The following is a 15,193-nucleotide window of genomic DNA, read 5'->3' as shown; positions in this document are numbered from 1 at the left end:
TGAGTTGCTATATGTGTCTAAATTGAGGCCGCATGCTTGGGATCCGCCCTCAATCTAAATTCCCAAACCCCAGCACCCAAGTAAAATAGCAGGCAGAATGACCACATGGACTGTTCATTCTATGATGCCATTGATGGTTACCTTTGATGGTCCTTTGCAGCTTACGGACAGTCTCCCATCGGCGGTGTAATCAGCATCTGCAACAGTATCTGATGCATAGGAGACGCAGGGCAGACTTTCTTTCTCCAGGGACTGCTTGAAGGCCATTCAGGCTGGGTTCACTCGGTAGCTTTCTCACTCGATCACCAGCTGCTGGCGTCTGGGCCTGGCGATAAGACAGTGCGGCTTTGGGACACCGCGACAGGCATGTTGTAAGAGACTCTAAACACAAACAGAATGATTATTAAACCTAAAGTTTCTCGAAATGGTTCACCTCTCAGAATTGACCTAGGATCACTGAGGATTCAATCTGGGAGTTGCAAGCCTATCAATTCACCCCACACAGACCTAGGGATATCTCTACAGCATGACTGGATAGCTTTGAATGGGGAATAAGTATTATGTCTCCCTCATGAGGCTAGGCCTATTTATTTGGCGATTAGGTCAAACATGTTTGCCTTGGGATACGGCCTAGGTCAATTGTCTTTATAGGATTTTGAAATAATAAATAGCAATCAATTTTTTTTAAACTCTCTATGTTCTCTAATCTCTCTACAGAATGGAGGCTTGCGAGAGTAAACAGAATCTATATAGACTTGTTTCTTTCCTAGAACATTGTAGCCGTATCTTTAGTTCCTCTCGAATCTAATACGGTGGCTAATCTATAAGGTCTAGTCATCATAGTTCTATCTCGCTAAGAAAGGAGGATTCTCAAGGCCCTATCCGGTATCTTATACTGCTATAAATAGACAATTGTCTGCTGAGAGAATTGTTGCTTCAGGACTTCTCCGTTTTGGTAGGGGCTGCTCGCCAAGCCTTTCACGAACCACACAGGGGAGACTGTGACGTAGCTGAAAGGCGGTCGGTATTTGGAATTGTTATATTACTTATAGTTTCCTACTGTTCTAGAATATAATATAGCAAAAGTTTTCCCTAATTTTATATATATACTAGCTTGTCCTGGCATAAGTTTAAACAAAGCCCAAGAGTTTTATTTTGCTAGTATAAGTATTTCTTCAAGTAAATATAAATTACTGCTGTATTTTTGTCATGTTAGAGTATTATGATGTTTAGAGGTAAATATAAGATTATAGAATTTAAAAGTAAGATTAATGTAGCGAATTGGGACCCGACAGGCCTATAGTGAAGTATTGAAGTGGATAAGTTGATGCTATTCAGAGACCGCCGGCGGCGGGAGCTAACTACCTATGCTGACTAAGAGCTGAGTCATCAGGGATGACCGATATACCGAAGTACGCACACTGCGTGACAGCTATCTAGAACTAATAGCCGGTATCTACTAGTTATATAACTATTAGTTACTGGAATAAAGAGTTTTTAAAGCTATTATAGTCCAATTTTATTAGTTATTTAGCTATTTATACTAAATCCTCCAGTCGCGTGGTAAGGTATTATCCTTATACTATCCTTTAATATAGACCTTCCCTTTAAAGATAATATAGTGGAAGTACCTACCCTGTATAATTAATATACTTAATAGATATAACCTATTCACGATTACCTAGTTATATAAGGAATAGCCGGCCAACTATCTTAGCTCTTGTAACTACATTTATAGTAGCTACAAGGCTTATTGCAAAGCCAGTCTTATTAAAGTTATAGATATCCTTATCAGCAATCCCGTACTATATCCTAGTAACTTGTATATAGTTAAACTACTTAGAAATTATCTTTAGATCCTTGCACTTCGCACGCTAATAATTATACTAGCAAGAGAAGCAAGTTTTAAGTTTATTCTAGTATTATATAAAATTATATACCTAGTTCTTTCTAATAGTCTAGATAGGAGTTATGCTATGCTTTACTAGTAAGATATTAGCTATTTCTTATACATGAGATAGCCAGGGAGCTACACCATGCTAATTTAAGAAGAAAATCTATTATATAAGAGATTCTTTTTTATTTTAAGTTAGCTTATAGAAGTTAGCGCGTGTTTTATATCAAAAAGTATTACCTTTTAGTCTCTTTGGAAAGGTAGGTTCAGGGATTTAATAAACATGTGCTATTGCTTATATAAAAGGAAATTTTTTATTTTTTAAATTAGAGATTACTAGTAATATCTTCCCCTCCTGTTTAACAGAATTTTTTGGATTTCGACGCGCTTTTGGTGGCATGGTTGCTGGTTAAATTAGGTGAGTATTTCAATCGCGGCTAAAACGCGTGGAGGTGCGTCACTCGCTTGTGTGCGTCGCTCGCTTGTGGATTACGTTAACTAGTTAACTACATGTGAACCACGAACCGCCCAGATGGAACAAGGAGCTAGATATATTAAGCGCGTAAACCTGGTCTTACATGATGAGCACCGATTATACACGTAGGATGCCTTCAAAGGAATTCGTTTGTCAATTCCCCAGTTGCAATGCAAGGTACTCACGCAAAGAACATCTCGTTCGCCACGAAGCGCAACACCGCCAACGCCAGTCATTTCCATGTCCAACCTGCAGTCGAGAGTTCGGTCGAAGGTAAGAAATCGGTCATTCCCAGTGGTAGTCATAGCCTCTAACGCTAGTATAGTGACTCTCTTCGGCGACATATGTCTCAGATCCATGGAGCAAACAGACCTACTTACATCAAACATGCCTGTGCCCATTGTCGGAAAGCGAAATCCCGATGTCAGGGAGGATCGCCATGCAGCGAGTGCCTACGCCGAGGGATTCACTGTTCCCTGAACAGACAGGCTGAAGCTCCCAGTCCCCCGCCAGGCGGATCTGATATTCCACCTTCGAGTGCGGGCCGCTCTTGGCCGGGCCGTCGCTTTCTTGATCTGTACTTCGAAAAATTCCACCCGCATTGGCTCTTCGTCCACCGGGGCTCATTCGACGAGAACATTGAGTCGCCCTTACTGGTCCATGCTATGGTTGTTATTGGGCTGTGGATGAGCGAGGAGCCGAATGCACGGTCAGCAGCGATTGACCTCCACAACACCCTGGCCTCGGCCATCAGTCAGCAGAGAGTGAGTGGAATCTGCGTTGTTGGCGGCCTACTGTACTGATGAGACATTACTAGGAAGCATGGGATGTCTCTGCCGCAGAGGATGTAGGTGGTGCCTCTTGGCCGATCCCGATATACCAGGGAATCTTACTGCATATAATCTTCGCTCTCATGCATGCAGGCAATGGGAACCTCGGCATCGACTTGAGGCCTTCTCTCTCCCGTACTAACACCAACCTTCTTAACTCGCTTGTTGGGAGTTGCAAAAGACTGGGCATGCTATATTATCCAAATATACTTGCCCGATATTCCCAAAGTAATCCCGGTTCATATATCTGGCTGGGCATTGAAGAAACCAAGAGGTTCAACTTGGCTCTATACGGAGTCTACCGGGCAGTCAGCAGGGTTGGGCAGCGGACCACCGACATAAACAACCATACAAGACTGACTGTAAGGGACTTGCAGTTTCCGTTGCCAACACATACACTCTTGTGGAAAGCAGCGAGCAAGGCGGAATGGGACTTTGCTGCAGTGAGAGGCGTGTTCGATCATCTGTTGGATAATACCATGGATGAGATGTGGATTTCGAAAGTTAACGAGGCCCTTGGTGTCAATTGGGATTTGGATTATGCTCCTTAGGACTAGCTTTGCTGTATTTATGTTATTTTCTATTGCCTATATACGACGACGCTAACGCTATTCACGCCTCTGGACCCCAGGAGTTTACTATACTAACATCCTATTCCAAGACACTTTCGGGCGGTGCGAACGACCTGAAATAGATGTAATGGGTTTTTACAGTCGTGTATGTCTGAGAAGCGACAATAATCGTCCTAGCCAAACAATAACCACACCAAATCAAAGAGTTCGACCGAAGGGGCTGGTTTCAGGGGAACAGGCTGGTCTCCCCCCGGCGCGGCGCCCGGCCAGATCTGCCATTTCTAGCAGGGCCAGCGATACCAGGTTCTCCGTGCGTATGGTCAGGATGGTGTTTGGCATCACGAGTCTTCCAAGGATTAAATATACGAGGGTGTTCAAGGATATTATTAAGCAGCTTATTGGTTATTATAGCAGATGACTAGAGCCAAAGTCTATCCTTATTATAAATAATAAATCTTTCCACTATACTAAGGGAGCTATTCTCAAATGCTAGTATTACGTTATTATATTTACTACGTAACAGTAGAATGGACCTCGCAGTCAGAAAACATCTTGGAGCTAGCTAAAAAAAAAAAAAAAAAAAAAAAAAAAAAAAAAAAAAAAAAAAAAAAAAAAAAAAAAAAAAAAAAAAAAAAAAAAGAACTTGAGATCTCTTGCATATCTCGCGTATAGTCATTGTCAGATATTAGATTCTGATGACTACCTTGCCCATGTGTTTGGCAGCATAGAGGTGATCAAATGCGGCCTTTGAATTGTCAAAAGAAAAGATGGTGTTATCTAATAGAGGCTCCAGGCGAACTGCCTTTTCTTCCAGGAACTTGCATAAGTTCTGTAGATCAAACTTTGAGCCCGGGTTCAGTCCCCTAGATATGATAGGTTAGTAATCTTACAAGCAGCTGTGGTCAGAAGTTGGCAGGGGTGGACAAAGACAAACTTTACTGTCGCGCTCTTTAGTAGCACGGGTCCAAGTACATCAGGTTGCTCATCCATCTTGAACCCTCCTAGAAACCCGACAAGAGAAACAATACCTCTCCGAGCGAGGGAAGAGAGAGTCTGTGCGATAGCAGTAGGGCCTATATTGTCAACCACAACATCAACACCTCGTCCACCAGTGAGTTGTCGTGCTTGCCCATCCCAGTCAGGGTGAGTTCTGTAGTTAATGGCTTGCACCACCCCTGGGTCCCCTAGAGCCTGCGCTATTTCTAACTTTCTGTCAGACGAAGATGTTATAATCGGCCGGATTCCAGCTGCCAAGCAGATAAGTAGCGCAAACATGCTAACTCCTCCAGTCCCTTGGATCTCAAAGTTAGCTTTCTCTGAGTTACTACAGAGCATGACAGAAGATTTACCTTGAAGCAATGCAGTACCACTCGATCGTGGCATATCAAGTGCTTGCCATGCAGTTGTTCCTGCGCAAGTGATGCAGGCCGCCTGCGAGGGAGCATCAAAAGTTTAGCATGCATCTATCTCTGACTTAGGTATTTGGAAGGTAAACCCACCTCCTCCCAAGAAAGATGCTTGGGCAAGTGAACCAACACATTTTGGTCAAAAATAGCATATTGTCTCAGGACACCATCAATATCCCCTCCTAGAGCCTCTGTTGCGTCCTCAGTTCCAGTGATACTATTTAAATCAAAAAGAGGCGCAGCACGATCTCCTGGACGAAAATCCTCTACTTCAGACCCAACCGCGGCGACTTCTGCTGCACAGTCGGAGGCTGGAATACCTCGGTCAATTGCCGGAACTGGATACTTTCCGTTCATCATTGCAACATCCCTGTAATTGAGGGAGACAGCATAGATGCGAAGCAAAACCTGGGTGGGTTGAAGAGATGATGGCAGCTTCTCCTCTACCATCTCAACCGTCGAGCCATCGGCAGTCCGCCGAAAAGCTTTGTAGGATTGAGGAATAGACATGAGAGGAAGGAGGGGTGTGGTGGTGGTCTGTTCTGAAGATGAGTTGTGTTCTGCTCTACTGAAGGAACAACATCATGATTTATACCATCAATGTGATGACATCCATATGATTAATAAGTTATTATATTTGTAACCAGACACCTACGGAGCTGCCACCGGGTTCTCCCACCGGGCTCTCCCACCAGCGCTCCACTCTCATGGACAGATGGATTGATTCTAGAATGCCGCCGAAAACCCACGAGATAAAAAGTTGCCCCTTGTACACCACCCCCCCTTCCCCCCCAAAAAAAGCTCTTCGCCCTTTAGCTTGCACAGCTAGAATAAGCAGCGAAGCTCTACGTGACAGGATAAATAAGTACTCGTCAGCGACGACTAGCTGGTATAATAAAACTTAGATATAATATGCAGATACTTCTCCTTCAATTCAAGTCCAGATTATACTCTTTTACCTTTTGTCATGCGGCCTTCTTTGTCTTAACTAATAGAGGCAATGGCCTTCCTAATACTGCAAGTGCTTACATCCATCTTGAATTTGTCCCGTAGGGAAACAGCTATTTTATCCAAGTATGATGTGAGCTCCTCTGGTAAGTGTTTGCAGAGAGCTTCTAGCATGAGAGGCGTAATAAGGCACCATCATCCAGCACGCACTAGAGGGGTCCTCGCGCTACTAGCGTGCTCCAGGTGCTTTTGATATTATAAATTGCGTGTTGATTATGAAAAGCAGCCTTTGCAATCTTGGGTATTCTTCCCAGCTGCTTAGTATATCACAGATAATTTGAATCTAAGAAGGCGCGGGTCTCCGCCCCCTCTTACCTGTACTTTGGGCGCGTTGTAGTGGCGGGAGTGAAGCTTGAGTTCTACAGGACTGTGACGTAGCTGAAAGGCGATTAGCATTTAGAATCATTATATTACTCACAGTTTCATACTATTCTAAAATATAATATAGCACAAGTTTCTCCTAATTCTAACTACATATACAAGCTTGTCTTGGCATAAGTTCAAACAAAGTCCAAGAGTTTTTGATTATCAGACTGATTCAGCCGCTGACTGTACAGCCATGGTTCTCTCTTCCCAGGACCAGCCAAGCGGATCTCTAGTCCATTTTAGACTATATCTGACACTTGACTTCGATCCGATGGCATGGATGTGGCTCGTAGAAGAGCCTTGCCAAAGGCGCATCTGTGCAAACTGGAGCACACCTGCACATGCACATCGTACAAATCATTGTCAGGGGTAATCTATCTTTGGCTCCCTTAAACCTATCGGCGGATCATGCTCTACATAGACCGAGGGGCTAACAATGCATGGTCTCTGTGGCTGGTGTTCCTAAGCAAAAGTCTCTTTAGTCCCTCACTCAGCAAGCCAACATTCAGAGAACCACATTTAATATCTGACCACTCTGCGGACCTGGTATCTCAACATGCCATACAACTAGCAATAGATCTGAAACATCTCAAGACATCGCAGCTCGGCTGGAGTCTCTTCCCACAGCAAGTGGGACGAACATCCGGAACCTGAGAGCGAAACCCACAGCGCACAGCTCCGTGACGTAGTCTCCTCGCCAAATCTATTTCAAGACCTCAGCCCCCTCCAAACAATCCAGACCAGCCACCGCGTTGTTCATGAACTTTTTACAATGGTTCCATGGTCCAAGCCAACCACACGTACACACTCGGACATTGCTGGGGCTAGCCGCGCAAGCCGAATCGTCAGCATCCACAAAAGCTTCTTGAGTGGGGATACCTGCGGCTTTAATGTTTTGATGGATCTTGACAGTGGTCAAATTAAATCCGAATGTACATTCACTGACGAATCGGAATTGTTCAGCGACACCGAATGCTAAATCCTTGTGGTCTGAGTCGAAGGTGTATTCCGCCGCCACAGGTACAAAACTCCACCCGCGCAATGGATCTTGATTCCGCAGTATATAAGGGCAGCCCACCGAGTGGCGCGACTTGCACTTTTGAGAGTCATTGGTCTTTGCATTGAACTGTACGCCACTTTGCAATCAGCATCATGAGGTTCTCTCTCAAGTGGACTGCGATAGCCGCCGCGGCTGCGATTCAGTCGTGCGCTGCTCAGACGTATACGGACTGTAACCCTACGGAGAGTACGCAGAGCTACACTACGGCTTCTATCTGAATACGATGTACTGACTGACTTCTGTAGCAAGCTGCCCAGCGGACGATGGCCTCGATTCCTGGACCTTCTACACTGACTTCACTACCGGCGACGACTCCTTCGATGGCTGGAATGTGGCATCCGGGTCGATCGAGAGCACCTCGCTTGGAGCTGCATTCACGATCAACGAGCAGGGCGATGCCCCGACCATCGAGACAGACTTTTACATCTTCTTTGGCTACTTTGAGATTGTTATGCGTGCTGCCAACGGCACCGGCATCGTCAGCACCGCTATCTTGGAGTCCGATGACTTGGACGAGATCGACTGGGTTTGTCCTATCCTCTCCCATCTACCTCAACAGGTTAACAATCCCATCTAGGAACAAGTAAGCACCTTCGACAACCAAATCTCCACAAACTACTTCGGTAAAGGCAACACAACCTCCTACGACCGCGCCACAACCGTCAGCGTCTCAAATCCCACCGAAGAATTCCACACCTACGGCATCTCCTGGACATCCTCGCAAACGGAGTGGTACGTCGACGGCAACCTCGTCCGAACACTCAATTACGCCGATGCCGTCGGCGGCACGAATTACCCGCAGACACCGATGCGCGTGCGTATAGGCATCTGGGCAGGCGGCGACCCGGACAATTCGCAGGGGACGATTGAGTGGGCGGGTGGCGAGACGAATTATACAGATGCGCCGTTCACGATGTATGTTTCTTCTGTTAGGATTGTGAATTATAATCCGGCAGAGAGTTATAGCTGGACGGATATGACGGGGAGTTGGGAGAGTATTTCGGCGAGCAATGGGACCGATACGGATTCGGATACGGATGATGATGATTCGTCTTCGACGGTGGTTGCGAGCTCAAGTTTGGCTTCGGCTTCCAGTTCTAGTTTGTCTGTTGTCCCTGTCCCTGTTCCGACCCCGACCCCGACCCCGACCCCGACCAGCTCAAGCATCGTTCCAACATCTAACGTCGGCTCGAGTACCAGTGCCAGCGGCATTGGCAGTGCAAGCGGGAGTGCAAGCGGAAGTGCAAGTGCAACTGGAAGCGCGAGCGGCAGTCCGGGTGCGAGCATAACAGTGACGCCAACAAGCGGCACAACAATGAGCGTCTTGAGTAGTATGACCCCTAGTTCGACGACGCCTGCTACGGGCTCCCCGACGCCGATTTTTAATGCTTCTCCAGGTGGCTTGCTTTCTTCGACTCATGGATTTGCTGTTGCTCTTGCTGCGTTTGTTGCTAGTTTGCTGCAGTTCTAGATATCCTAAATGTTCTAGACGCTCTGGATAAGACGATGGTATTTTGCAGGTGGGGATGGCATGGGGAAACTGTGGTGCTCTTTTGGTTCATTGAGTTCTTCCAACTGTGTCCGGTCCGTAATGTTATTGCTTAGTGCTTACTTACGATTTATTATTTGTTCACCATTGGTTATGGCTTGCTAGGTAATGAGTGTCTCTAGCTCAATAGACACGCGTTCTTATTAATGACAACTCTGTGTCTCGTCCTTGTAGGAGGTCCACTCTAAGGCACCTTCTCACCCCTGCCATGGCATTGTTGCTGCCATTGTTTTGAACTGTTGGATAAACCGATGCTGTGGCCAGCAGATTCCTCGCATTCGCACGCTTCAAAGCGCTGCAAATTCCACTGGTGATAAACCGTCGCTGATGAAACATAGTTTGACCCCCCTTGGACGATTGTCACCCTGTCGATGAGGGTGTTCAGTGATCACACTGCAGATGACTCACCTTGAGAACCATTGGGATACGTACGAGTGGCTGGTTCCCAACCTCCTCTCTAACCCGACACTGCCGGCAACCACCTGCCCTGCCTCATCTGAATGCCCTCATTACCTTGGCTTTGTTTGCTCTTAGAATTCTAGTACCAAACAACCCATAATAGAGCGAAGCTATTCACACGATTCACCGTCCATCACGGCCGCTATGCCGGCCTACCACGAAGTATACCTAGTCCGCTATGAACTCTCAATCCAGGACCCCGACCTCCCAAGCCCGCGATACCACACGGCAATCCTCGTTGAGACCGGATCCCTAGGCACCGGCACCGGCACCCTCCACCAAGTCACTGGCGACATCACGTCCGAGGGGGGAATGTACTACTTCCCGCAGGACAAGTCCGAGCAAGACAAGGTCCAACAGCCTCGCTCGATGGAATATATCGGTGTCACGCCAGCCTCCAGTTATCCCGCCGAGTGGGATCGCGTGCTTAGGTCGATCCCGCCGCCGAGGCAGCAGAAGGCGTTTAATGTTATGACTATGAGGACGCAGCCGTTCAAGACGAGGAATCCACTGGTGTTTTATGAAGAGGGTGAAGTAAGACGGCCGCTGGTGAAGTGTACGGAGTGGACGCTTGAGCGGGCGGTTCCTGCGCTGAGGGCTAGTGGTCTGTTGCTTTGGAGTCCAGACAAACTATGAACGGTAATTGCACTGGGAGATACAGTATCTCTTCAGTCAGTTTCTTTGCTTCAGGGAAGGTGTACAGTACAGTGGTTGTGTCGAGGCAGGCTGGAGGGGACACATGGCATGGCGCATCCTTAACCTCCATTAGACATTCCAGAGAGGAGCTTAGTCCAAATTAGCTCCTGCACACTGTGGCCCTGACTTTCTGTTTTCATCTTCTGCTATTCCATTCGGTCAGTTGGAACAGGTTGAGATTCGCGTTCGTACCATGTGTCCGGTAGTTGGCCTTACCAAGATGCAATGCGGTCTCTGTCCAGCTCCTAGCCCAAACACCACACGTACTTCATCCGTTTGCCCGATAATCAAACAGCATCAAAGCTATTGAGAAAGGCGGATATGGACTTTAAGTCAGCTGCCTGTCGTCACCAGTTCCTGGGGTAGATCTATCTGCCTCTGACGTTCGCTGTGGCATTTCCCCAGACCCGTCACTTCCGCCGCGCTCTGCATGAAGATCCATTGATCCGAGCAGAGCCTCGACAAGTATGAAGCCCTAATATAATTTCAATCATCCTAATGCTACTTTCGACGACTCCTTTACCGGTCACTACCAGTTTAGGCAAGAGCCGACTCTCCCCGGCCCTACCCTAGGGCTGTAGATAGCCAAAATCGGCATATCTTGTATATTTCGCCAAACCATCACGCGACTTGTTAGGGGCCATTTGTTCTTCAACTTCCTGAATCATTGCGATCATACATCGCATTTTGCCGATGCTGTGCATAAAAGGATCGCAGATGCCCGGAGCCACAGGAAAGCATTCACTACAAGGAGATCAACAGCGCAACTCATCTCTCACCTTATCTAAGTCTCTATCTTTATCTCCTTCATCATCTCCAGGATGAAGTTCACAACTCCAGCCCTCCTTCTTCCCCTCCTAGCCTACACCTCAGCCAACCCCTTCCCCATCACCCGTGCGGACAACAAACCCCCTTACTTCATCACCACCGGCAACTCAACCGTCGTCACGGGCGGCGGATTCCTGTCCTTCGTGATCTCCCCCGCGGACGGCGAAAACCGCGCGAAGAGCGGAACTACGACCGAAACGTGGCGCGCAAACGGGTGCTGGGACGGTCTCCTGGAGAATATTAATAAGACGGTCTTTGACTACGAGACAATCGTGGCTATGCAGTTTGGCCATAATGATCAGAAGGGGTTAAGTCTTGATTACCTATAGGGAGAAATCTTGTAGGGTTAGTTAAGGATATTAGTACCTTGGGAGCTATGCCGGTATATATTACTTTTGTATCTACGTCAGAATACCAGGAGCTAATAATATTTGCTAGATTATAATACCCCCCCTCTCCTGCCGCAACTTCGATTCCCACAGCGATACCATAAAGGAGGACTTCGTCAAGTGGCACGAGAAAGCCTTGGCGGCTGCAAAGGATACTGGGGCCGACTACCTTAATCTGATAACCGCAAGCACGGATTATATTAATGTTATTGGCGTCGACAACGCGGCGACCTATGATCTTAGTGAGGGCGATGGCACGCATATCAATGAGAAGGCGGGGATCGTGTTTAGTCGCATGGTTGCGGATTTGCTGCTGGAGAAGAGGGAGGACTTGGCCGTGTATATTAGTGAGAATGAGGAGCTTAGTGAGAAGATTGAGAATGGGGAGTATGCTACTGGGGATAAGTAAGTGTGTGTTGTCTTGGTTTTGGATGCTTGTACTGGATGATGTGTAGATCGTGGCCAGTGGCCTTCGATTTTCCACTCGTTGTGTCTGTATGTGATGATAGCTAGTCCAACCGGAACTCAAATTCTGTGAGACTATACGAGCCTAGCTATTATGTGGTTCTGACATAGCACCCCTTTGTACCTCATAGCGCTCGCGATAACCCGCTGCAACTGCAACGCCTTCTGGACACCCTCACCACAACCACAAACCCAAACCCAAACCCAAACCTGCACATTCCACAACCCCGTCTTCCCAGGCTGGCACTCAGACACAATCTGCAATTTCGTAGAATACAACAACACAGCAGTCTGCGGGACGTCCGCCTTCCTCATATTCACGCTCACGCATCCCTAAATGCAGCGCAGACGATGGGCTGTGCCAACTACCGAGGGGAGGCCTGTTCTTGGCCCTGTGAGGGAGGAATGACCGGTTGGGTTCTGAATAGACCATATTCGCTGGGCGTAGAGGCTCACCGAGTGGTGGATGCAGGGGACAAGATTTATTTTGCCCCAGGCTCATCTCTTCTAGCGCATTTTCATACACTATCGGGTGAACGACCCTTCTCCCTGAAGCTTAGACCGTCTGTGTCGAACGTTACCGGCCATTCCTCGACCAGCCCCGAAAAGGGATTCGTGTTCGCTGCTCGCAGGCAAACGGCGACGTTGTTTGAGTTCTCTGTTGACGTGGGCTTTAACCCGGCCTCGCCGGACGAGGAGAGTGGGTTCACACTGTCTAGGCCGCAGTCGCAGGATATTAATCTCGGTATCATTGGACACCCTCACCCTGAGGTAAAAGGGCAGTGCTGGTGGCAGTACCGGTAGTTGAGTACTGCGTCTGCGCGCAACAAATAGCTGCGGAAGCGAATGCAAGCGATTTTGGAACAACCATTCGAGATATTCCTGTTTCGTGGTCCAATGGGCCGATTCGTCTAGGCGTTTTGGCTGATAGGAGCGACAGCTATCTGTTCTGGGCTTCTACCCCGAGCTCAAAGGAAAGGACCGTCCTTGCGAGGGCGGGGGCCGATATTGTTACTTCTGGAGATGGGAGGTTCACGGGGTGAGTACATCAGCTTTGTGCTAGATGTCCGGCTAATAAGGGCTCGCTGATAGGAACCATACCTGGGGCTTATGCTACCAGCAATGGGGGAAAAGGTAGTACGCCCCAGTACTTGAGCCGGCGAACGTACACCCCTATAGGGCAGGAGATTGTGGGAGTGAAGTTCATCTCTGTAGAGGGAGGACTTTTAATCTAGCCTAGTCCAGTCGTCGCTTTTTCCTATCCATATACATCATCGACTCCCAACAAAACACAAACGTAGACTTATCTTACGGCCGATCAACCCGATACAGCACCTCCGCAACATTCAGGTACCCCTCATACTCGACTTCCTCCCCTTCGACCCCATCATCAAGGTCATAATGGTAATGTCCGCCCTTCGTACCACCCTCAGTATCAAAAGAATGCGTATGCTCCATGCGCAATCCTAGACCCTCTGAATCCGCACTATGAAAAACAGTAAGACAGACAACGGGCGCCTCGCAAGTCTGATACTCCAACCACTCATTCTCAAGCTGGGTCCGGTCGCGGAAAGGCAAGTCCTCTGCGGCGGGGAAGTCAGGCATGACGTGAAATTTTGCACGCCCGCGCTTGAGCAGGAATACGCCGCCCATGCTAATGGGGTTGTTGGGGCCGTGCGCATCAGCCAGGCCGGCGCGGATGGCATTTGTGAAGCTCGCTGGGCCGGTGCGAGAGCGTGCGGTCACTTTAAGGACTGGGCCGGGGTCTCCGTTGCAGCCGAAGAGGTTCACCATGAGTGCGCAGTTTGTGCTCAGTGCAGGGCGGCAATTTATTGACCTTTCTGTCTCTGCGCCGGGAATGACCTCCACAACGCGACTCCCGTTTGTGATATCCAGCGATGCCGGGTCATCGAAATCAGGGCTCCCTTCAACCCTCCCATTCTCCTCCCACGCCAGATTCGGCGCGAGCTCAGCATTATGCCCGATATCCTGGAACGGCGCTGCCCCAGCCCCAAGCACGAATCCCCCTCGGGGATCCATCTCCATGGTTTTGGCCAGCGACAAAAGCCCAAACTTCGCATCGAAGTTAGGGCTCGGAAACAGATTCGCCTGCCCGCCGACATCGGCGACCCGGGGATGGCCGCAGAGACCTGAGGCGGCGAGGCCGAAGGGCGGGCGTCGTAGGTTTGGACATGGTACGACTTCCGCGGACGCGTGTGCGAAATTCCCCTTCAGTGACCGCTCAATCAGCGGTGCCAGCTCATCCAGCGCTGGCGCAGTCCGTGGGTGTATGGTGTGGGGCATGGTGGATGTAAAAGACGGAATGAATATGCACAGACGGAGGCGGGGTTCTGTGCAGACGGAGGTAGGCTTTCCAAAATCAACTTCCGTGCCAGCGTGGCTGTGCAGTTGGAGTCTTGGAGACATGCAACTTTGCGGGGCACCGTACGTGCATCTTTTAGCTGCGTCCGACAGCCCGTGTTGCCGGCTCTGCGTGAGTCCTCCGGAGCTACAGTGGATATTCTCCGCCGTCAAGTCCGAACTATCCACGTTGATTTTCGAGCAGTCTCATACTTCCGTTTCTGCGTCTTCTCCAGTCCTTTCGTGCAGTTACACTACGGAAGTTGGAGCAGAAACGGGCATTAGACTGACAATGCAGAGCCGGAATTCAATTCAGTTAGTGGTTACTTTGGCGGCGACGATCTCTGCGCCAGGTTAATGCACCATTTATGCAGTATTCGTATTTCTAGTGAGATAGTCGTGTAGGCTTAAGTGGTGGTGCGTGAAAAACTGGTACAAACACAATACAACAAGCTTCTGTCAAGTAGATTCTTCGATATACGAGGCACTCCCGTATTCGAGAGCGAAACTGCCCTGGAATCCGCATAAAAGTCCCCCCATATGATCATGTGAAAGAGGGCGAATGAGGTCCGATGTCCGGAGCGCCAAGATCAGCCAATGCTACTCTTGCTCAAAAATATATATCTTGAATCAAACTTCTAGCGGCACATGCAATTCGACAAGACCTTTGAAGTACAATTGCGCTGTGAGTAAATGAACTCTCCCGCAGAGGTATGTACTCTTACTCTGTACCTGCGCAGGGCGTTCTACCACTGCTCCTTGGTATACAGTAGTGCTACAGCCAATGGTGCAGGACAGCCTTCATCAGAGTACAGCATATCAACATACAATCAGC

The 15,193-nt window shown here is 48.4% G+C and overlaps 8 protein-coding genes across 8 annotated transcripts; 6 read left to right on the top strand and 2 right to left on the bottom strand.

Annotated features, from left to right (window-relative positions):
- Positions 1-2,609: 2,609 nt before the first annotated feature.
- Positions 2,610-3,750, top strand: BDV17DRAFT_300352 (Zn(II)2Cys6 transcription factor; the record flags this gene model as incomplete). The annotated part of the gene is made up of 3 exons (XM_073764042.1): positions 2,610-2,642; positions 2,723-3,133; positions 3,187-3,750. 3 exons carry the CDS (start codon positions 2,610-2,612, stop codon positions 3,748-3,750), a joined length of 1,008 nt encoding a protein of 335 aa, XP_073612181.1.
- Positions 3,751-4,427: 677 nt separating this feature from the next.
- Positions 4,428-5,709, bottom strand: BDV17DRAFT_272436 (zinc-dependent alcohol dehydrogenase family protein). Its single transcript, XM_073758898.1, has 4 exons — positions 5,271-5,709; positions 5,121-5,202; positions 4,706-5,063; positions 4,428-4,634 (listed from the first exon to the last, which is right to left on the bottom strand). The coding sequence occupies exons 1-4, from the start codon at positions 5,685-5,687 to the stop codon at positions 4,457-4,459; spliced, it is 1,035 nt and encodes a 344-aa protein (XP_073612180.1). The 5' UTR covers positions 5,688-5,709; the 3' UTR covers positions 4,428-4,456.
- Positions 5,710-6,929: 1,220 nt separating this feature from the next.
- On the top strand, positions 6,930-7,552 carry BDV17DRAFT_272435 (uncharacterized protein). The gene is made up of 2 exons (XM_073758897.1): positions 6,930-7,375; positions 7,435-7,552. Exon 1 carries the CDS (start codon positions 6,960-6,962, stop codon positions 7,203-7,205), a length of 246 nt encoding a protein of 81 aa, XP_073612179.1. The 5' UTR covers positions 6,930-6,959; the 3' UTR covers positions 7,206-7,375; positions 7,435-7,552.
- A 125-nt stretch (positions 7,553-7,677) lies between these two features.
- Positions 7,678-9,307, top strand: BDV17DRAFT_272433 (glycoside hydrolase family 16 protein). Its single transcript, XM_073758896.1, has 3 exons — positions 7,678-7,797; positions 7,857-8,137; positions 8,189-9,307. Exons 1-3 carry the CDS (start codon positions 7,704-7,706, stop codon positions 9,080-9,082), a joined length of 1,269 nt encoding a protein of 422 aa, XP_073612178.1. The 5' UTR covers positions 7,678-7,703; the 3' UTR covers positions 9,083-9,307.
- A 456-nt stretch (positions 9,308-9,763) lies between these two features.
- On the top strand, positions 9,764-10,255 carry BDV17DRAFT_294565 (uncharacterized protein; the record flags this gene model as incomplete). Its single annotated transcript, XM_073762862.1, has 1 exon — positions 9,764-10,255. One exon carries the CDS (start codon positions 9,764-9,766, stop codon positions 10,253-10,255), a length of 492 nt encoding a protein of 163 aa, XP_073612177.1.
- An 881-nt stretch (positions 10,256-11,136) lies between these two features.
- Positions 11,137-11,472, top strand: BDV17DRAFT_294564 (uncharacterized protein; the record flags this gene model as incomplete). The annotated part of the gene is made up of 1 exon (XM_073762861.1): positions 11,137-11,472. The coding sequence occupies one exon, from the start codon at positions 11,137-11,139 to the stop codon at positions 11,470-11,472; it is 336 nt and encodes a 111-aa protein (XP_073612176.1).
- Positions 11,473-11,519: 47 nt separating this feature from the next.
- Positions 11,520-11,941, top strand: BDV17DRAFT_294563 (uncharacterized protein; the record flags this gene model as incomplete). The annotated part of the gene is made up of 2 exons (XM_073762860.1): positions 11,520-11,525; positions 11,582-11,941. The coding sequence occupies 2 exons, from the start codon at positions 11,520-11,522 to the stop codon at positions 11,939-11,941; spliced, it is 366 nt and encodes a 121-aa protein (XP_073612175.1).
- Positions 11,942-13,247: 1,306 nt separating this feature from the next.
- BDV17DRAFT_272431 (uncharacterized protein) lies at positions 13,248-14,140 on the bottom strand. The gene has a single exon (XM_073758895.1). The coding sequence runs from the start codon at positions 14,041-14,043 to the stop codon at positions 13,306-13,308; it is 738 nt and encodes a 245-aa protein (XP_073612174.1). The 5' UTR covers positions 14,044-14,140; the 3' UTR covers positions 13,248-13,305.
- Between the last annotated feature and the right edge of the window lie 1,053 nt (positions 14,141-15,193).

This window comes from Aspergillus undulatus (genome assembly GCF_047715775.1).
Source record: "Aspergillus undulatus strain CBS 261.88 unplaced genomic scaffold BDV17scaffold_55, whole genome shotgun sequence".
Taxonomy (NCBI): domain Eukaryota; kingdom Fungi; phylum Ascomycota; class Eurotiomycetes; order Eurotiales; family Aspergillaceae; genus Aspergillus; species Aspergillus undulatus.
The sequence above is the reverse complement of the archived record's forward strand: the minus strand, read 5'-3'. Positions and strand labels throughout refer to the sequence as shown.